Source organism: Osmia bicornis, chromosome 3 (assembly GCF_907164935.1).
Source record: "Osmia bicornis bicornis chromosome 3, iOsmBic2.1, whole genome shotgun sequence".
In the NCBI taxonomy this organism is placed as follows: Eukaryota; Metazoa; Arthropoda; class Insecta; order Hymenoptera; family Megachilidae; genus Osmia; species Osmia bicornis.
Window position 1 is genome coordinate 5121219 of NC_060218.1, and position 15805 is coordinate 5137023.

General features: G+C 39.8%; 4 protein-coding genes and 1 long non-coding RNA gene across 5 annotated transcripts; 2 read left to right on the forward strand and 3 right to left on the reverse strand.

The window, feature by feature from the left end:
* The first annotated feature begins 62 nt into the window (after nt 1–62).
* On the forward strand, nt 63–557 carry LOC114872088. The gene is made up of 2 exons (XR_003788703.2): nt 63–278; nt 377–557. It is a non-coding gene; the product is annotated as an uncharacterized LOC114872088 (long non-coding RNA).
* Nucleotides 558–614: 57 nt separating this feature from the next.
* On the reverse strand, nt 615–7445 carry LOC114871824 (protein artichoke). The gene is made up of 6 exons (XM_029178285.2): nt 6863–7445; nt 4816–5429; nt 4166–4339; nt 3983–4101; nt 3780–3926; nt 615–3707 (listed from the first exon to the last, which is right to left on the reverse strand). Exons 1-6 carry the CDS (start codon nt 6871–6873, stop codon nt 615–617), a joined length of 4158 nt encoding a protein of 1385 aa, XP_029034118.2. The 5' UTR covers nt 6874–7445.
* A 1037-nt stretch (nt 7446–8482) lies between these two features.
* On the forward strand, nt 8483–12837 carry LOC114871908 (vacuolar protein sorting-associated protein 16 homolog). The gene is made up of 16 exons (XM_029178490.2): nt 8483–8714; nt 8813–8999; nt 9093–9221; nt 9311–9452; nt 9535–9662; nt 9746–9927; nt 9996–10368; nt 10450–10577; nt 10651–10795; nt 10883–11017; nt 11117–11278; nt 11358–11507; nt 11608–11855; nt 11949–12045; nt 12117–12220; nt 12306–12837. Exons 1-16 carry the CDS (start codon nt 8659–8661, stop codon nt 12442–12444), a joined length of 2505 nt encoding a protein of 834 aa, XP_029034323.1. The 5' UTR covers nt 8483–8658; the 3' UTR covers nt 12445–12837.
* Nucleotides 12432–14718, reverse strand: LOC114872026 (phosphopantothenate--cysteine ligase). Its single transcript, XM_029178755.2, has 6 exons — nt 14041–14718; nt 13843–13973; nt 13657–13757; nt 13332–13546; nt 13050–13232; nt 12432–12957 (listed from the first exon to the last, which is right to left on the reverse strand). Exons 1-6 carry the CDS (start codon nt 14167–14169, stop codon nt 12772–12774), a joined length of 945 nt encoding a protein of 314 aa, XP_029034588.1. The 5' UTR covers nt 14170–14718; the 3' UTR covers nt 12432–12771.
* Nucleotides 14719–15008: 290 nt separating this feature from the next.
* On the reverse strand, nt 15009–15759 carry LOC114872073 (NADH dehydrogenase [ubiquinone] 1 alpha subcomplex subunit 4-like 2). The gene is made up of 3 exons (XM_029178849.2): nt 15588–15759; nt 15377–15523; nt 15009–15245 (listed from the first exon to the last, which is right to left on the reverse strand). Exons 1-3 carry the CDS (start codon nt 15636–15638, stop codon nt 15192–15194), a joined length of 252 nt encoding a protein of 83 aa, XP_029034682.1. The 5' UTR covers nt 15639–15759; the 3' UTR covers nt 15009–15191.
* Between the last annotated feature and the right edge of the window lie 46 nt (nt 15760–15805).

A 15805-nucleotide genomic window follows, 5' to 3' on the forward strand; every position in this document is an offset into this window, starting at 1 on the left:
GAGCTCTCTGCTAATCGCTTTGCACTTCGTTTGGGATCGCCAATCAGGGCGAAGATGCGTACTAGAGATGCGCGAAGAACGAAAACTGGTCTTTTCGCAGTTATGGACTCTAGTGAACTGCGGTATGCTTACCTGCATACTCACAATCTAGCGCAGTACAAATACGCGATTTACAGTTCGTGATTACAAACGTAGAGTTTCATTAGTAACGCTAGGTTATGCCTTGCGCTAGTTAAACATTCGATTTTGAAATGATGGATCCATTGTCAGAGGAAAAGGTAACGTTTGCTGTATTGGAATTCATAGTGTAATGTATAACAATATTTATTCATTCATTTATCTATTTACTAACATTAACTTATTTACTTATTTGCAGGGAAGAAAGAAGCAGATAAGAGTATCGTTTAGCTGATCGCTTCTGGAAAATACGTCAAAGGAAAATGGATTCGTTGAAAGAAGAAGACTTTCCTGTATTAACAAATATGTAGTTTTCAAAATAAGAAAACGATGTATGTACATAAGTATGTATGATAATAAGATATTTGAAGATATTCGAATATGCATGAGGTATTATACGAGGCTTGCGCCGTCGCGTCGTGCTTGGAATGGAAAAGTTATCTGTCGCATTTAGTATCCGTAGGACAGGCAATGTACATAGGTAAAGAGGGAGCATCGCAATATCCGTAAAACTGTTGTGCTTGTAATTGCGATTGCGAGTGCGAATGGGATTGCGGTGTGGGAGGTAAAAGGGTGTGCACGAGGTGTATCGGTGGTTGTACGTAAGGCATCATTTGAACGGGCGTGGTCGGAACGGGGGGAACGATCGGTCCGTTTCCGCGATCCAACGTCGATCCATTGTAAGATCCGACGTAGATATCGTGATTGATTTTGCCTGAGTAGGTGCTGGCTGCACCTCTGATCATCGAAACGTCAGGAATGCTGCTAGTGGCCAGAGCAGCCAAACGCGCTTGCTCTATTCGGCCGGACCATTTGAAACGGCACACGCAAATGACCAGCACGATGAAGGCTATGAACGCGACTACTCCGCCAACGATACCGATGATCAAAGTATCGTCGGTTCCCGAAGCGTTCGCACCCGGTGACGCGGTAAGCACGCGATCCTCGTTGTAATGCTTATTGCGATCAGAGTTACGGACCGTAGGGGCCACTGTCCAAATGATGTCGGGCTCTGGGAGCGTCGACCTACCAGAGGCATGACCAACGGAAGGAAGCGTCGTTTCCAAGTTATTGGAGGCCGGTACTCGATCGCCCGACTGATCGTACAGCGAAGAAGAAACGAAAGAGAAGTTGGAACACGATAATCGATCCTCGGTCAGATTGGTGAAAATAGCCCCGCGGAGGTGAGGCGGAGCAGCGCAAAGGACGCTCGACGCGTGGCCATTACCGTTCGTTTTCAGCCACTTCCACAGTTGCCTGGCGTCGCAATCGCAGTTGATCGGATTCCGTTGGAGGCCGTTGATCTTGACGAAGCCGGTTCGTTCGTCGAGCGCGGCAAGGAATTGAGCGGACAGTGTGGTAAATTTACTGCCGGAAACGTCCAGCTCCAAGCGGGTGGAACGCGGCACCGGGAAGAATAAGGAGGCGGGTATCGAGTCGATGGAGGTGTTCTTTAGACCGAGAAAGAAGGTCGGTCCTCGAACGCCGACCAACGAGCTAGACATTAGATTCTTCAGTCTCTCGCCTCGCAGAGTTAATTCCTTGAGCCGAGGATGGCTGCGTATCGATAGCTGTTCGTTGCTCACCGATGAATCCTTCACCTCGACGTCCAACGTCTCTAAACCGTTCATTCCTTTAAGAATCCCCTGCAGGTCGAAGTAACCTAATTTCGGGTAGCTATACGCCGACAAGGAGCGTAGCTTCGGCAACGGTTTGAAAACGTTCTTCTCGATCCTGGTACAGGTGGGCAGGTCGGACAGGTTAAGAAAACGCAAGCCGTTCAAGCCATCGAAGCTGGTTTCATTTAAGATTCCCGCGTCGTTTCCAGACACGTCCAACCAACGAAGCACCGGTAATCGTTTCAAAGTACCGATCACGCTTTGAAAATCTGAAAAGTTGTTCCTCGAGAGATCCAAGCTCTGTAGCATGGTGGTGCGTTCTAGTGCGTCGCTCGGAACGTTCGTTAGATCGTTCCCGGATAGATTCAGTCGCTTGAGAAAAGGTGTTTCCAATCTGACCAGACGTTTAACACCGGTATTGGCAAGATTCAACGAACGCAAAATCTTTGCCTCTCCGAGAATTCGGTTGATCGCGTTCTCGCTCAAAGGATTGTCCGAGAGATCTAGGTCCTTCAGATTGCCGGGGATATCCTGATCGAACAGTTCGACCATCCTGTTACGAGCAAGATTCAAACTGGACAAGGAGCCAGATTGTCTTCGGAGGGATACGATCGGGATCTCGTTGATCCGATTTCCGGCCAGATCGATGCTCTCGACCGTGCGGACTCTGCTCGGCTCGAAGATCGTATCCGGTAAGGTGTTCAAACGATTGTCCCGAAGGTTCAAATGCTCGAGACGGAGCAGACCTTCGAGAGTTCTTTCGCTCAACGTTTCGATAACGTTTTCGGACAGATCGATCAATTGTAGCTGGGTAGAGTTGTGAAAAGCCAGCTCGTCGACCGATTCGATCCGATTCGCGGCCAGGTTCAAATCGCGAAGCCGGCCGAGCTGAGAAAAGGCAAACTCGTCGATGCGTCTCAAGCTGTTCCTGGCCAATCGAAGCCCCTCCAAGAATTGCGAAGGTTTCAAGTAATCGGTCGGCAAGTAGACGAGTCGATTGCCCGACAGATCGAGCTCCCTCAGCCTCGGATGAATCGCAAAAGCCGTCGGGGAGAATCGTTCTATTCGATTGTCGGACAAGTCTAGAATCTCAAGACCGGTCCCGGTATCGAAGTGTTCCCCGGCGAACGAGCTTAATCTGTTCCCTCGCAAGTTCAACTCGTACAAACCGATCAAGCCCACGAAAGCTCCGTTCTCGATCAGTTCTAGTCGATTTCCGGACAGATCGATCCTGGACAGGTTGCGAAGATCGTTGAACGTCGCTTCCTCGATCCTTTCCAAACGATTTCCGGCGATCGATATTCTCTCGATGGATTCGAGGTTCCGGAATAATATCGCCGGTAAAATCTTTAGACCGGTTCGCGACACGTCCAGGTTCAGCAAGGAGGAAGGAAAAACCGGCGGGAAGCCTCCGTACAACGGATTCGAGCTTAAGTTTAAAAATTCGAGCGTCCGCAATTGGGCGAAAGTCTCTGGCCTGATCCGCGTCAGTCGATTACCGGCCAAGTTAAGAGAAATCAGTTTCTTCAGAGCAAGTTCGCCGATCGACGTTAACCTATTGAAGGAAACGTCCAAGTCGAGCAACGTGTCCTCTAGTCCGGAGAACGTGTCGCTGGAGATGCTGGACAGCATATTTCCGGATAACTCGATGCCGATCAGATTCTCGAAATCCCGAAACAAGCCAGCCGGTATTTCTCGCATCAGGTTTCGGGTAAGCGCCAGTCTAACGAGACTGGAGGATGTCGGTTTGATCAACTCGGTGGACAGTGCGGCTATACGATTGAACTCCATGTGAAGATGAGTCAACGAGGGTAATCTCGCTAGAGCCGTACCCGGTACCAATAAGATGTTATTGTCTTGCAAAGATAGCCACTTTAGCTCGGTCAAACCGTCGAACGACGATTCCTCCACCTGAGTGAATAACGATAGAAATCCCGTTAAGTAGACTCCTCCTTTTACCTTTTTATTCTATTCTTTACCTACCGTGCGTAAAACGTTCAAGCTTAAGTCGAGCCTAGCGAGGCTGGACAGATCTGAAAAGGTATTTGCTCCAAGCCGACCAATGTTGTTCCGACTAAGATCCAGTACCTGAAGTTCTTTCAGCGTCGTCAGCTGCACGCGTTCTATCTCCTGGAAGGTGAACCGATCAGATCGGATAAACGTATCGCGACGTAGATATTGCTTACGGTAATTAAATTGTTGGAAACGTTGAGAAACTTCAAGTCCGTCAAATGTCTCAACGCGTCGCTGGGAAATTCTTGAAGGAAGTTTGCCGACAGATCCAATTGCAGTAAATTATAAGCCCCTGTAGATATAATCGATTCGATGTTAGTCGATGTTAATTGAATCTTTCTCTCTCTCTATTATACCTTTGAATACGTCACTGTTAAAACGGCCGAGATCATTGTGGGATATATTCAAGAGCAACAATTGTTCCAGTCCGGAAAGAGCGTCATCCTCCATATGAGACAGTTCGTTATCGCTCAGATCTAATCGCAACAGCGAATCACCGATCATCGAAAATGCGGCTCGTGGTAACGAAGCTATGAAAGGAAAAATTATAATTTTTATAATTTTTATACGATTTAGTGATGTGCGGCCCGACTAATCGGGTCGGTTCGGAAAACATCGGGCAGGCTCGGGCGGGCGTCCGTGCAGTCGGGTAGCCCGACTTTTTCGGGTTCGATCGGGCTCAGTCGGGTTGATTCGAACGAGCTCCCGCGGGCCAATAAACATGTGCAAAATCTGTTTTATATGGAATTTTGGAATAAGATAATTTTTATTATGTGGAAAAAGGGTTCTACCAAAGGTTCAGTCCGACTGAGCCCGATCGAACCCGAAAAAGTCGGGCTACCCGACTGTAGGGATGTATCGGACGTCCGCCCGAGCCCGTCCGATTTTTTCCGAGCCCGCCCGAGCCCGTAATTTCGGGTTCTCGCACATCCCTATGCATTTGAAAGAAAACTGAAACGGAAAGTTTTATATCGTTTCAAATACCAATCGTTTTACTCCTACGTACCGATATTATTACCAGACAGCGACAACACTCTGATAGACTTTGGTCCTTTCAGCGACATCGTCGGTACCGCGGTCAGATTGTTACCGTCCAAGTAAAGTTGCTCGAGGCTGTCGCACCCCTTGAATATACCCTCTTCGATACTTCGAAGACCGTTTCTGCTCAGATCGAGCAGTCTCAGCTCCTTCATCCCGTGAAACTCGTTGCTCGAAAATATCGGATTCAGGTTGTCGCCCAATAAATTATCGGCCATCTTTAATTCGGTCAGCAGAGTCTGGGCACGAAGCGCGCGACCCATCAGCCTATGAATCGAATTGCCGGATAAATCGAGTTTCCTCAAATTTAAGTTCGCGGATTCGAGCAAATCCTCCGGTAGATTTTGGTATCCGCTGTTTCTTTGGCTGAACGAAACGATCGGCTCCTCCCGTAGACTGTCCACGTTGTCTCGGGTAAAGATCGCCCGGTCGCAATTCATCTCGATCGAGCGGCTGTATTCCGTGGAAACGGAACATTTGCAAGGTACTTGCAAATCTCGTTTCAACTCGATGCACGGTATCCATCCCGTTTGCTTCGACGAGGAAACGATGGAAATTAAAAGCACCAACGGCAAGTACCACCTGAAATTCAAATAATTCTGTTTACAGAATCATTCGATTCAATTTACTTTCATTGTTATTCAAACCCACCGCCAAAAGCGAGTAATCGAATCGTAGGAAGATAATACGGCGAAGAAATTGAAATTTCGATGGGAAAGAAGTGTTGGAATCTGGGTGAAGAAACGACTGCTTTTTAAGTATGAAAGTTTATTCAAGTAGTTCCTTGTCTCACGCCGAACTTAACTAACAGAATTACGTGTATGATGAAATACGCAATGGAACGCAATAAGTAAGTACACGACTCGCTGGTTACATCTTTCTTTCTGAGCAGGACCTATGGTCAGGGAGTATACGCTATTTCGTTATTCTTGATTTTCGTCTTATTTTGATCCCTACAATCATCCCTTAAAATTTTGCCCACCTGTTGTTGAACACCCTGTATAATATATTCATAACCTAGTGGGGGAGGATGACCTTAGCCCTTATGACTAACTGAGTGACGAAGGTGAATAATCTGTTTTTTGACTATAGGGACTACCCCTATGATGACGGGCACAATGGTCCCTAGAGGACTGAGTGCCCGGAGACCAAGCAGTAATAATAATCCCTATGATGAGTTGGTTCATTCGCTATAGGTTAAATAAAATTATCGTTATTTGAATGGTTGGTCATCCAACAGAAGGAACGCGATAAAAGACGAGGCGGTAAAAGAAACAAGAACGTATGGCCTGCTTTGGTCAAGCTTGTACGATCAAAGTATCTTGAAACGTGGCTATCTGTTGCGGCCTCCTATAACGGTGATTTTGTCCGCTATACGAACTACAGGCTCGTCCCGCTTCGTCGCTAAACTTGTTCCTTGCGAATGTCCAAATGATCAGCGTATTTTCTTTTTCCCCTTTTCCCTTTCTTTTTTTCTTTCTCAATCGAGCTAGAATTTCTCGTTTTTAACCCGAACCGTAACGCAGACACGCGTGATGCATGCTAATGGAATGTGACGCGTACGTAAGATTCGAATGGGAATCGATGCAAATACTTGCTCGATCCCGATGCGATTAACTGGCCGCAAACTCGCGGAAAACAGGTTTGAAGATGGAAGAAAGCGCGCGTGTTCTCGAAAGTATTTTATAACTTGAATTCGTTGCGTTTTTATCTATTGCCCTCGTGAAGCAAGGTTCGTTTTCCTTTCGATTTTCTCTCGCTTTCGTTTACACGTTGCATCTCGCGACTCGACCTGACTCGGTTATCCGCTTATTCGCTTATTATCCACTCGTTTCGTTTCATTCCGTTCCGTTCCGTTCCGTTCCGTTCGAATAGAAGATTCGTTCGAAAGGTTCCGTTAGAAAGTATCCGTATGATCCTGTTCCATGGGATTACATCTAGCATTAAATTCGAGCGCGGTTGCTACATAAAACGAATAATAGAGTCATTTACTGACGAACAACGCGACCACTTACCCTCTTTTCATAGTAGCTATTCCACGTAATAATTCGAACCGACTAGAAATACCAACAACCAAATCGTTCTCTCTTCATCGTTGCATGTCTTCATCCATTTCCTCGTACGAATCAAACGCGTCAAAGAACGTGATCGTTTGCCATAGCGATCATCCGTAGGTGGTCCTGCTGGTCTACGAGACTGCACATTCACGCAGCTCTCCTTTTCCTTTTTCTCTAGCTTCACTTTTATCCCGTTTCTCTTTGTTCGCTTTCCCGTTGATCGGTTTATTAATCGATTAGTCGATTAATTTACTGCAGATCAGTCTCCCATTCTTCTTCTCTTTTTCATTAAGATCGATCGAAAGTTTTTCACAAAGTCTGATCTATCGTAAAAAGTAACGAACCAACTAACTTCTTCGCGCTGAACGAGATAAACGGCAAGTACCTACTCGGCCAGCCGCGCACCGATGAAAAATCGTAATAAAAGATCGAAAGAGAAAATGCTGGGAGCGTAACGCGCGCTCTACCCTTTTCCACTGATTTCGCAGAGTCTTGTAACGGGGACCGCGCGCGACTTTACTTACACTCGAGAAACCTCGGCTTACGAGGCGTGATTTGCAGGTAGGGGAAACGGTAAACAGCCAGATGAAGGGTACACCGATACGCCCCCCCCCCCCCCCCCCCCCCCTGTGTATGTACCTGTATGCATACATCCATCTATATAATACACGTTTGCAGCCTGAGAAAAGAGCACGAGATGGGATCGGATGGACGTAGGAATGTTCTTCGAACAACCTTTCACTGGCACCATCGCATTGCGTCGTCTGTTCGCGGTATCGCCACCAACTTTCCTGCCTGAACCGTTACCCTCGCACAATTCCATATTTACCGTCTTCCATACTCCTTTCTCGTTCAGCTACCTTGATATCTCTTTTATCGTACCATCACCATCTTACGCCATTGCGCCCTTTCCTCCTCTTACATGTATTTACGCATTTTCCAATACTTTTACTATCTATTTAGTTGTTTAAACGTGTAAACGTGGTAAACGGTCTAAAATCGCGCTTCCGGGGCTCGTAACGATATTGATAATCGAAAAAAATCAAGTTTTCGATGCTCGTAACAATGTTGCTAAACGGGAAATTCTGAATCTCCTTAGTACCTAACAATGTTGTAAAACGAGGTACATATCCGGATTACTCGGCCGGTAAAACAGAGACGATTGTCATACCGGCTGTCTGTAGGGTACCTAAAACCCTCTAAAGCAATGACCTCTCGAAACAATGATTTATCCAGTCTTTTTGTATCTGTAGTGACTATATTATTACACTTACATTTAATTTTATTTCAAAGTTTTAATTATTAAAAACATGATACTAAACCAGTTCAATCTTTCATACGGTTCTATTACGCGGGCAAGTAAATTTTAAAATAATTGAAATGGCGCCGTGTAGCGGACGGGATCGGAACTAAAAAAATTCGTAACAGGAGAGCGGGAAGCAATGGCGGTATGCAAGGTGATATATTATGGACATGCAGGGAAAAATCAATAACAACTGATTTTCTAGAAACAATTTATGAACTTTTATGATGCCATTATGGTGCCGTTTTCAAGGCAGAAATTCGAGACTCCTTGAAAATAAAGGCATGTTCAGTTTTATATCTGTAGTCACCGTTCATGATGAGGCATGCGCATTTCACTCTGACTTTGATAAACACTGCTATGCACTGCAAGTTGACGTAAATCTCAAACACAGTCGCTTATTCTTCTTCCTCTATTATTATTTATCATCAGAATTATATTACTCAGAAAAATGTCGGCTATGTTAACTGCTGATTGGTTTCCTTTGGGCCGAGACGTGTACTTTAGGTAATAGTATTGAGATTATACATAAATTGATAATAAACTTTAAAGAAAGAATATTTACAGAGGTTTATATGGTTAAAGAAAAACAATAATTTTTTCAGAAAATTCGAACTCTATCCATTATCTTTCCAACATGAGGTTTCGAATAATAATTTTTTAGTAGCAGCTCCTTATGGAGGTTCCATTGCAATTACCAGGAATCCAAAGAAATTGGTTAAAGTTCAAGGAACCAGTAAACCTATGATATATTTATACACATCGTCTGGAAAATTAACAGCCAAGTTACAAGTATGTCTTTCAAAACTACCATTATTTTGATACAATTATTTTTTAAGCAGATTAAACCTCTGATATTGAAATTTTATGGATTAATTGTTTTAGTGGAGCGGTGGGCAGTTGGTTTATCTAGGTTGGTCTCAGCAAGAAGAATTGTTATGTATACAAGACGATGGTATGGTTCACATATACGATATGTTTGGCACTTATCAACATGCCTTTACCATGGGAAATGTAAGTCATCATTGAATGAACCAAATAATATATACATGGTTTAATTTAGACATTATGGTTATATTATTGTTTCTTTTCTTCTATATCAGGAAGTGAAAGATACCAAAGTTGTAGAGGCAAAGTTCTTTGTCAGCTACACTGGTACAGGTATCGCAGTTTTGACCTCTACTAATCGTATATTCCTAGTGAATAACGTGGTGGAACCAAAAGTTAGACAAATAGAAATTCCCAGTGAGTTTGTTGAACAACATTCCGTATCATCCTTAATTCATAAATTCAATCTTTATCTATCATACGTTTTTTTTTGCTCCAGGGCACGGAGGCTCCATAGATTGTTGGTGTTTAGTACTTTGCGACAGGGAATCTCGTGTAATTTTATCAAACCGAGATGGAATATTTGTTGTACATCAGTCGTATCAAAACGCAGTCCACGTACCATTTGTATGATGTAAAAGCTTTAAATGTTCGAAAGTGAGCAAAATCTATACCCGGTATTTAAACAAATTATATATTTCTTTCTTTAGGACAATATCTTCAGCAGACATAATAAAATATACAGTGTAATAGCCATGGCTGTGTCTGGAAATAATCGTCATATCGCTCTTTATACGGATACCGGTCATTTGTACATAGGTTCTGTTGATTTTAAGAAAAAATATTGCGAGCATTATACCAATATGAAAGAACCATTAGAAAATATAGCATGGTCGGTATATCATTTCTGTCGTTATCTATACCATTTTAATCGATTTGCTGATACATTGAAATTTCTAGGTGTGGAACTGAAGCTGTAGTATGCAGCTGGAGTAGTACCGTAATGGTGGTCGGTCGAACGGCCGAAGTAATAATGTACACTTACGACGGTCCGGTACATCTTGTTACAGAGATTGATGGTGTGCGTGTACTGTCTGGTTCTTCTCATGAAATGATACAGAAAGTACCGAGCGTTGTTCAAAAGATTTTTGGTATTAATTCAACCGATCCTGCGTCTTATCTTTTGGAAGCTTCGAAACAATTTCAGAAGAAGAGCCATAAAGCTGACAGTTACATAGATTTGGTTAAAGATAAATTAGACGTAGCGGTGAAAGCTTGTATCGATGGTGCTGGTCATGAATTTCATTTTGAAACGCAAAAGCTTTTAATGAGAGTAAGATTTCTAAGTTGCTTCTTATTCTTACTTGCATCCTGCGGCAAATGAACGATACAATATTCTTTCTGATTATCCTAGGCAGCCAAATTCGGAAAAGGCTTTAGCAAAACAGTCAATCCTGACTATTATGTTAATATGTGTCGAACGTTGAGAGTTTTGAATGCGGTTAGACATCCTGCGATTGGAATTCCATTAACGTATACTCAGTATCCTTTTATTTAACTCATACTATGTACCTCCTATTCATTTTCATAAGGTTTATTTACTTAATAATGACAGATTTACTGTTTTAACGAGTCAAGTATTGTTAGATAGGCTCGTTGCGAGGAGACACTATTATTTAAGCATACAAATTGCACGACATCTTCAGTTACCTGAAATCGAAGGAGAAAGTCGAATATTAGCTCATTGGGCTTGTTATAAAGTAATATGCTTGCTTCTTCTCAAATATTAATTATTTTATTGAATGTATTTCTGTATGTCTTAATCATTCTCCTGTTTTTCTTAATAGGTCAAACAAACACAGTTGGATAAGGAGCAAATAGCAGAAGAAATAGCCGATAAATTAGGATACGCGCCCGGAGTTTCTTACAGCGAAATTGCAAAACGAGCAGCCGATTGCGGTCGAAAACAGCTAGCTATCAAAGTGAATTCTTTATTCTCTATGGAACTATTTAAGAGAAATTAGCATCATTTTAATGGCTGAGTTATTGTCACATTTAACATTTTTTCTTTTCTTTTTAAGCTGATAGATTATGAACCACGTGCACACCAACAGGTACCGCTTTTATTAACGCTTGGAGAAGAAAGAGCTGCTTTAAGCAAAGCCGTTGACAGTGGAAATACTGACTTGGTTTATACAGTGATACTTCACCTCAGGGAAAATATGACGCTCAGCGACTTCCAGGTAAATAATTGATTACCGTTCGATGAAAAGTATTTGAGAGAATACAAAGTTTGGTACGATTCATGTTATTGATTGACAGATGTCCATAAGCCGTTGTCCTTTAGCGATGGCCTTATACATTAAATATTGTCAAAATCACAATCGGGAAACACTTCGAGATATTTATAATCAGTACGATGACTTTCATTCTCAAGCGATATGGTTTATTACTGAAAGTTATCAGCGAAAGGTTGGTTCAACTTAATAATATAACTAAACCTTTAAGTTTTTAGTTTATGTTTGTTAATATCGTTGGTCAATCAGTTGTTTATACGATTAATATCGCTTAGAATTCAATGGCAAGAGAAGCTTTATTGCAGTCTGCTCAAGAAAATTTCAAGTTAGCTCGTAACGATACCAACGCGGCTTTGACAGAGGAACAAATAAAATTGTTACGCTATCAAAGATCTTTAGAAGATATATTACACGAATCGATCGTTGGAAAACCGCTTCACGATACAGTACAGATATTATTGTCACACAATGAATTAAAATTGGCAGATAAATTGAGATCGGAATATCGAATATCAGATCGAAGGTATGACGAGTAATTTCACTTCTCAGTTGCTTGTGAATTACTCTTCTTTTATACATATGTAATGTGTAACACATGTGAAAACGTTGTTTTTAGATATTGGTGGTTACGAATACATTATTTAGCAAAAGAGGATATGTGGAGTGAACTAGAAAAGCTTTCTAAAAGCAAAAAATCTCCCATTGGTTATGAGGTAATTTTTCTACTCCGCTGTTAAAGTAATCAATCAATTTTCTAGTTTTTTTTCGTTTTCATTCGTTTCAGCCATTTGTAGATCAATGTTTGAAATATAACAAAGAAAGAGAGGCAAAGAAATATTTACCTAAAGTAAAAGATGAGCTGAAAGTGAAATACTTTGTCAAACTAAAGTAAGTATACATATAAATTAATATCAGGATAACATGTTTATTTTGTTACGACAAACTTAATAAAATAATTAATACGATATTACAGAATGCTAAACGAAGCGGTTCAAACAGCAGTAGAACAAAAAAATGTTTCAGCATTAAAGTTTGTCCTGGCACAATGTAATGCATCTGATAGACAGTTAATTGATAAAATTAACATGTATATAACAAGTCTTGAAAACTAACATTTTATTAATATGATTTCGAATCATTAGTTAAAAAATTGAGATATGTTCATCAGAAAGTAATTTTCTAGATACATTTAAGTGAAAACAATTTAAAACAAGTTAAATTCTTTTTAAAGGTGCATATTTGTATAAGTATACACGTACACGTGTATGCACATCTGTATGTAAATATTATTACTATATATAAAATAATGAGATCAGAACCTATAATAGATCTCTTAAATATCTCGGTATATTAATATAATTAATTTAATGTATATACATACATATATATACATATATGTATTAAATCTTTCTAAACTTAACATGTAATGGGAATATTCATCAACTACTTTCTCCTGTAGACTTTATGAAATTTTGGTGTCTGTCAACAAGATCATTGACAATTAACCGTTCGATTTCCTCACCTCTGTTCAACTGTTCGTTAGTAAGAGAAATGACATGATTACTTTCCTGACTGACGATTGTTACTTGTTGTTTTCGAGTATGCAACATATTTGCTATGACCAGCTGGAACAAAAATAGTTTCAGTGTGTACAAAGAAACAGTATATTTTATTAATTTACAGTATGCTATTAACGAAATTAATTGAAATTACTCACATTGTGTTTGTATCTATTGAGTGCATTTCTGGCTTTTAAAATTAAAAGGCTTTCATCAGTTTCCAACTTAAAAGACACTACAAATGCTTGTGGAACCCACAGACTTACTAAAGGAGCTAATATTTTTGGCACCAATTGAAGGGATATTGTTTGCGGTTCATCTGAAGAAATTTTATGAACAGCCTAAAAATATTGAAAACGATTTTACACATAAATAAATTTTAACAATTTTGTTAAAATTGATTTCGTGATGTATTTATAGAAAATTTTGAATGTGTATACCAATTCATTGGAAGGAATGTAAAAATCTGAAACTGCAGCAGCCAGATACAAAATAGCTTTGTTTTTAAAAGAAGCTAGTGCTTGACAGGCAGAGCGAAGAAGCCAAAGATATTCAGAAAGGGTTGTGAAAGTGAGTTGCAATAGTCTGTCTTGATTCAGAGCTTCTTTATATTTATGCAGTATTGTCGCCAACTTCTCTGTATACTGTGGCAACACTACAAACACAATATGGATTGTATAGTTATGTTACAATTAAATCAATTACACAATTTAGTGTAACTGATTTTTTTATTAATTAATCAGGATAAAAAGGAAAGATATATACCTGCAACAGTAGATTTTCCATCTAGTTGCTCATTGACCTCTAACATATCTAAAAACTTTTGTCCTGTAAAATGTCTGGAAAATGGTTCTAAAGACTTAATTCTGTCAACAAGTAAATAATAAATATTAATATGATAAAATGGTGATTCTATAAATATATATAAAATATTTGTAATTTATTAATTACCTATACATAAATATTACTGCATATCCAGATTCTAAAAAATATTCTGCAGATACAGATCCCCTAGTTCCTGCACTGAAATTATCAACAAATCTTACCGTATTGTGTTCTAAAGGTATTGTTGTGCCACCACTCTACAAGATCCATACATGCTATCTTAATGCAATGAAATATATAATACTTAGCAAGTTAAACACTTACCGTAACTAATACAACTTTATTGTTTTTTTTAAATTGTCTTTCTGTAAATGCTTTCAGTAATGCTTCACTTTGAGCAAAATCTTGAGGTGGTGGATGTTTAGCATAAAATTCTTCCCAAGTTAAATTCATGTTTATATGTATATATAACACACACGCGCGCAATTAAAAATACAATATTATGATAAAAACTTTCTACTATATTACGTAAAACAAATAGGTGAGCGTTACTTTAAATCGTATAAATTTACGCAGTAGATTGTACATGTAAATTACAAAATAAATGTTGAAAATATATGATAGAGTAACAGTAGGATATTTATCGTTAAAAGCAATAATACTATGTTTTACTCAAGAACTTTTTATTGCATTGTAACATAATGATGCTTCCAACCTGGCACAACTAAACAAGAATTATCAATAATATTCCAACTCATCGATATTGAATATATTACGCGTTTAGCAAATGCGCCACCAGATAGCGCAAAAATTGATTCGTCTCCTTTGACAAACTTGCATTTTAAAAAAACCGCCATAAATTGAGTATTTTTTAAAATTCGATTCTAGCGCCATCTATACGGAACTGGCGGAAACTATTCGACAATTTACCGACTACCGCGTGATAAGTCGGTAAGTTGTTGAGTAGTTTCCACAATTCTTGTATAGATGGCGCTGAGATCGAATTTTAAAAATCCTTTATGGCGGTCTTTTTAAGACACAAATTTGTCAATTATTTTAATATTTCGGTCTTGTACTGATTTTGATTTATTTCTCAAAAATAGAATTAAAGGAGTTAAAATTATGTTTTCAGTTCCGAGTACGAGGTATCATAGAAGAGGAACTGTTAAGACAGACAGAACTGTCACAAATTGTGCAGACCTAACCTTACCTAGGGGTGGCTGAGGCTCCCAAAAATCATGTCCCTTTTGTAACAAAAGCATGTCCAGTCTTGTTGGATCTGTAGTCACCGATGTAATTTAATTCTGTACAGTATATTTAACAAAAGAATACAAAGCTATACAATTTATTTGTTATTTATATCTATTTGACGATCATTAGTATATCAAAGGTCATAAACAGATACATATTGAAATTACTTGATGTCACCTTAACTGTCTATAATAAATACTAATCAATAGATGCACGATATATTTTTAGTATTCAGGAGCTGGTGATTTCTTAGGAAGATTATCTTGAATTGTTATGAACTGAAAGTTAAAATTAAAATCGAATTATCAAGTCTCTTACAAATACGTATAGAAAACGATTGCCGTTAACTTGTAATATGTTAATCCTTTATAATTAACTATCATCTTTTTTTGTTATTTATAAAATGTACCTTATAGTTTTTATCACGATACTCATTCCAAGGTTCAGGATTCGTCTTTGGGAACCACGCAACATCAGGGCTTCGAACAGCGGCACGTAACAGACATACTGCCGATCCCACTGTTCCAAATCCAACGCAAAAAAGTAATGGAAGCAGCTAGAAAAAAAATAAAGAATAGTAACACTGCGAACAAACAACTCTCACTTATTATTTTACTTACCATGGGATTCTTTTTTAAGGTTGTCCATGAAAGATCTAAGTATTTACCCATTTTGCCGTGTATGTAAGTACGTACGTAAGCATGCACCAGAAGAGGACAAATACTACAAATACTTCAGTCACAATTAAACTACTAGCTGGTGCAAAGCTCGTACGCAATGAACGGTATACGAACGAAATTTTCATAAAGGCGATTATACCTTAAGGATCGATGAAACA

Bases quoted from the DNA above. Each gene is read 5' to 3' on its own strand.
- LOC114872073 (XM_029178849.2), bottom strand. From the start codon at position 15,638: ATGGGTAAATACTTAGATCTTTCATGGACAACCTTAAAAAAGAATCCC. The intron at 15,524-15,587 runs GTAAGTAAAATA...TTTTTTTTCTAG, and splicing joins CCTTAAAAAAGAATCCCATG to CTGCTTCCATTACTTTTTTG. The intron at 15,246-15,376 runs GTACATTTTATA...TTTAACTTTCAG, and splicing joins ATCGTGATAAAAACTATAAG to TTCATAACAATTCAAGATAA.
- LOC114871824 (XM_029178285.2), bottom strand. The intron at 4,102-4,165 runs GTATAATAGAGA...TTATATCTACAG, and splicing joins TAACAGTGACGTATTCAAAG to GGGCTTATAATTTACTGCAA. The intron at 3,708-3,779 runs GTAGGTAAAGAA...TTATTCACTCAG, and splicing joins GCTTGAACGTTTTACGCACG to GTGGAGGAATCGTCGTTCGA.
- LOC114872026 (XM_029178755.2), bottom strand. From the start codon at position 14,169: ATGAATTTAACTTGGGAAGAATTTTATGCTAAACATCCACCACCTCAA. The intron at 13,547-13,656 runs GTATATATCTTT...TTGTGTTTGTAG, and splicing joins TGGAAAATCTACTGTTGCAG to TGTTGCCACAGTATACAGAG. The intron at 12,958-13,049 runs GTGAGTAATTTC...TTTTTGTTCCAG, and splicing joins TCAATAGATACAAACACAAT to CTGGTCATAGCAAATATGTT.
- LOC114871908 (XM_029178490.2), top strand. From the start codon at position 8,659: ATGTCGGCTATGTTAACTGCTGATTGGTTTCCTTTGGGCCGAGACGTG. The intron at 9,222-9,310 runs GTAAGTCATCAT...CTTCTATATCAG, and splicing joins ATGCCTTTACCATGGGAAAT to GAAGTGAAAGATACCAAAGT. The intron at 11,279-11,357 runs GTAAATAATTGA...ATTGATTGACAG, and splicing joins TGACGCTCAGCGACTTCCAG to ATGTCCATAAGCCGTTGTCC.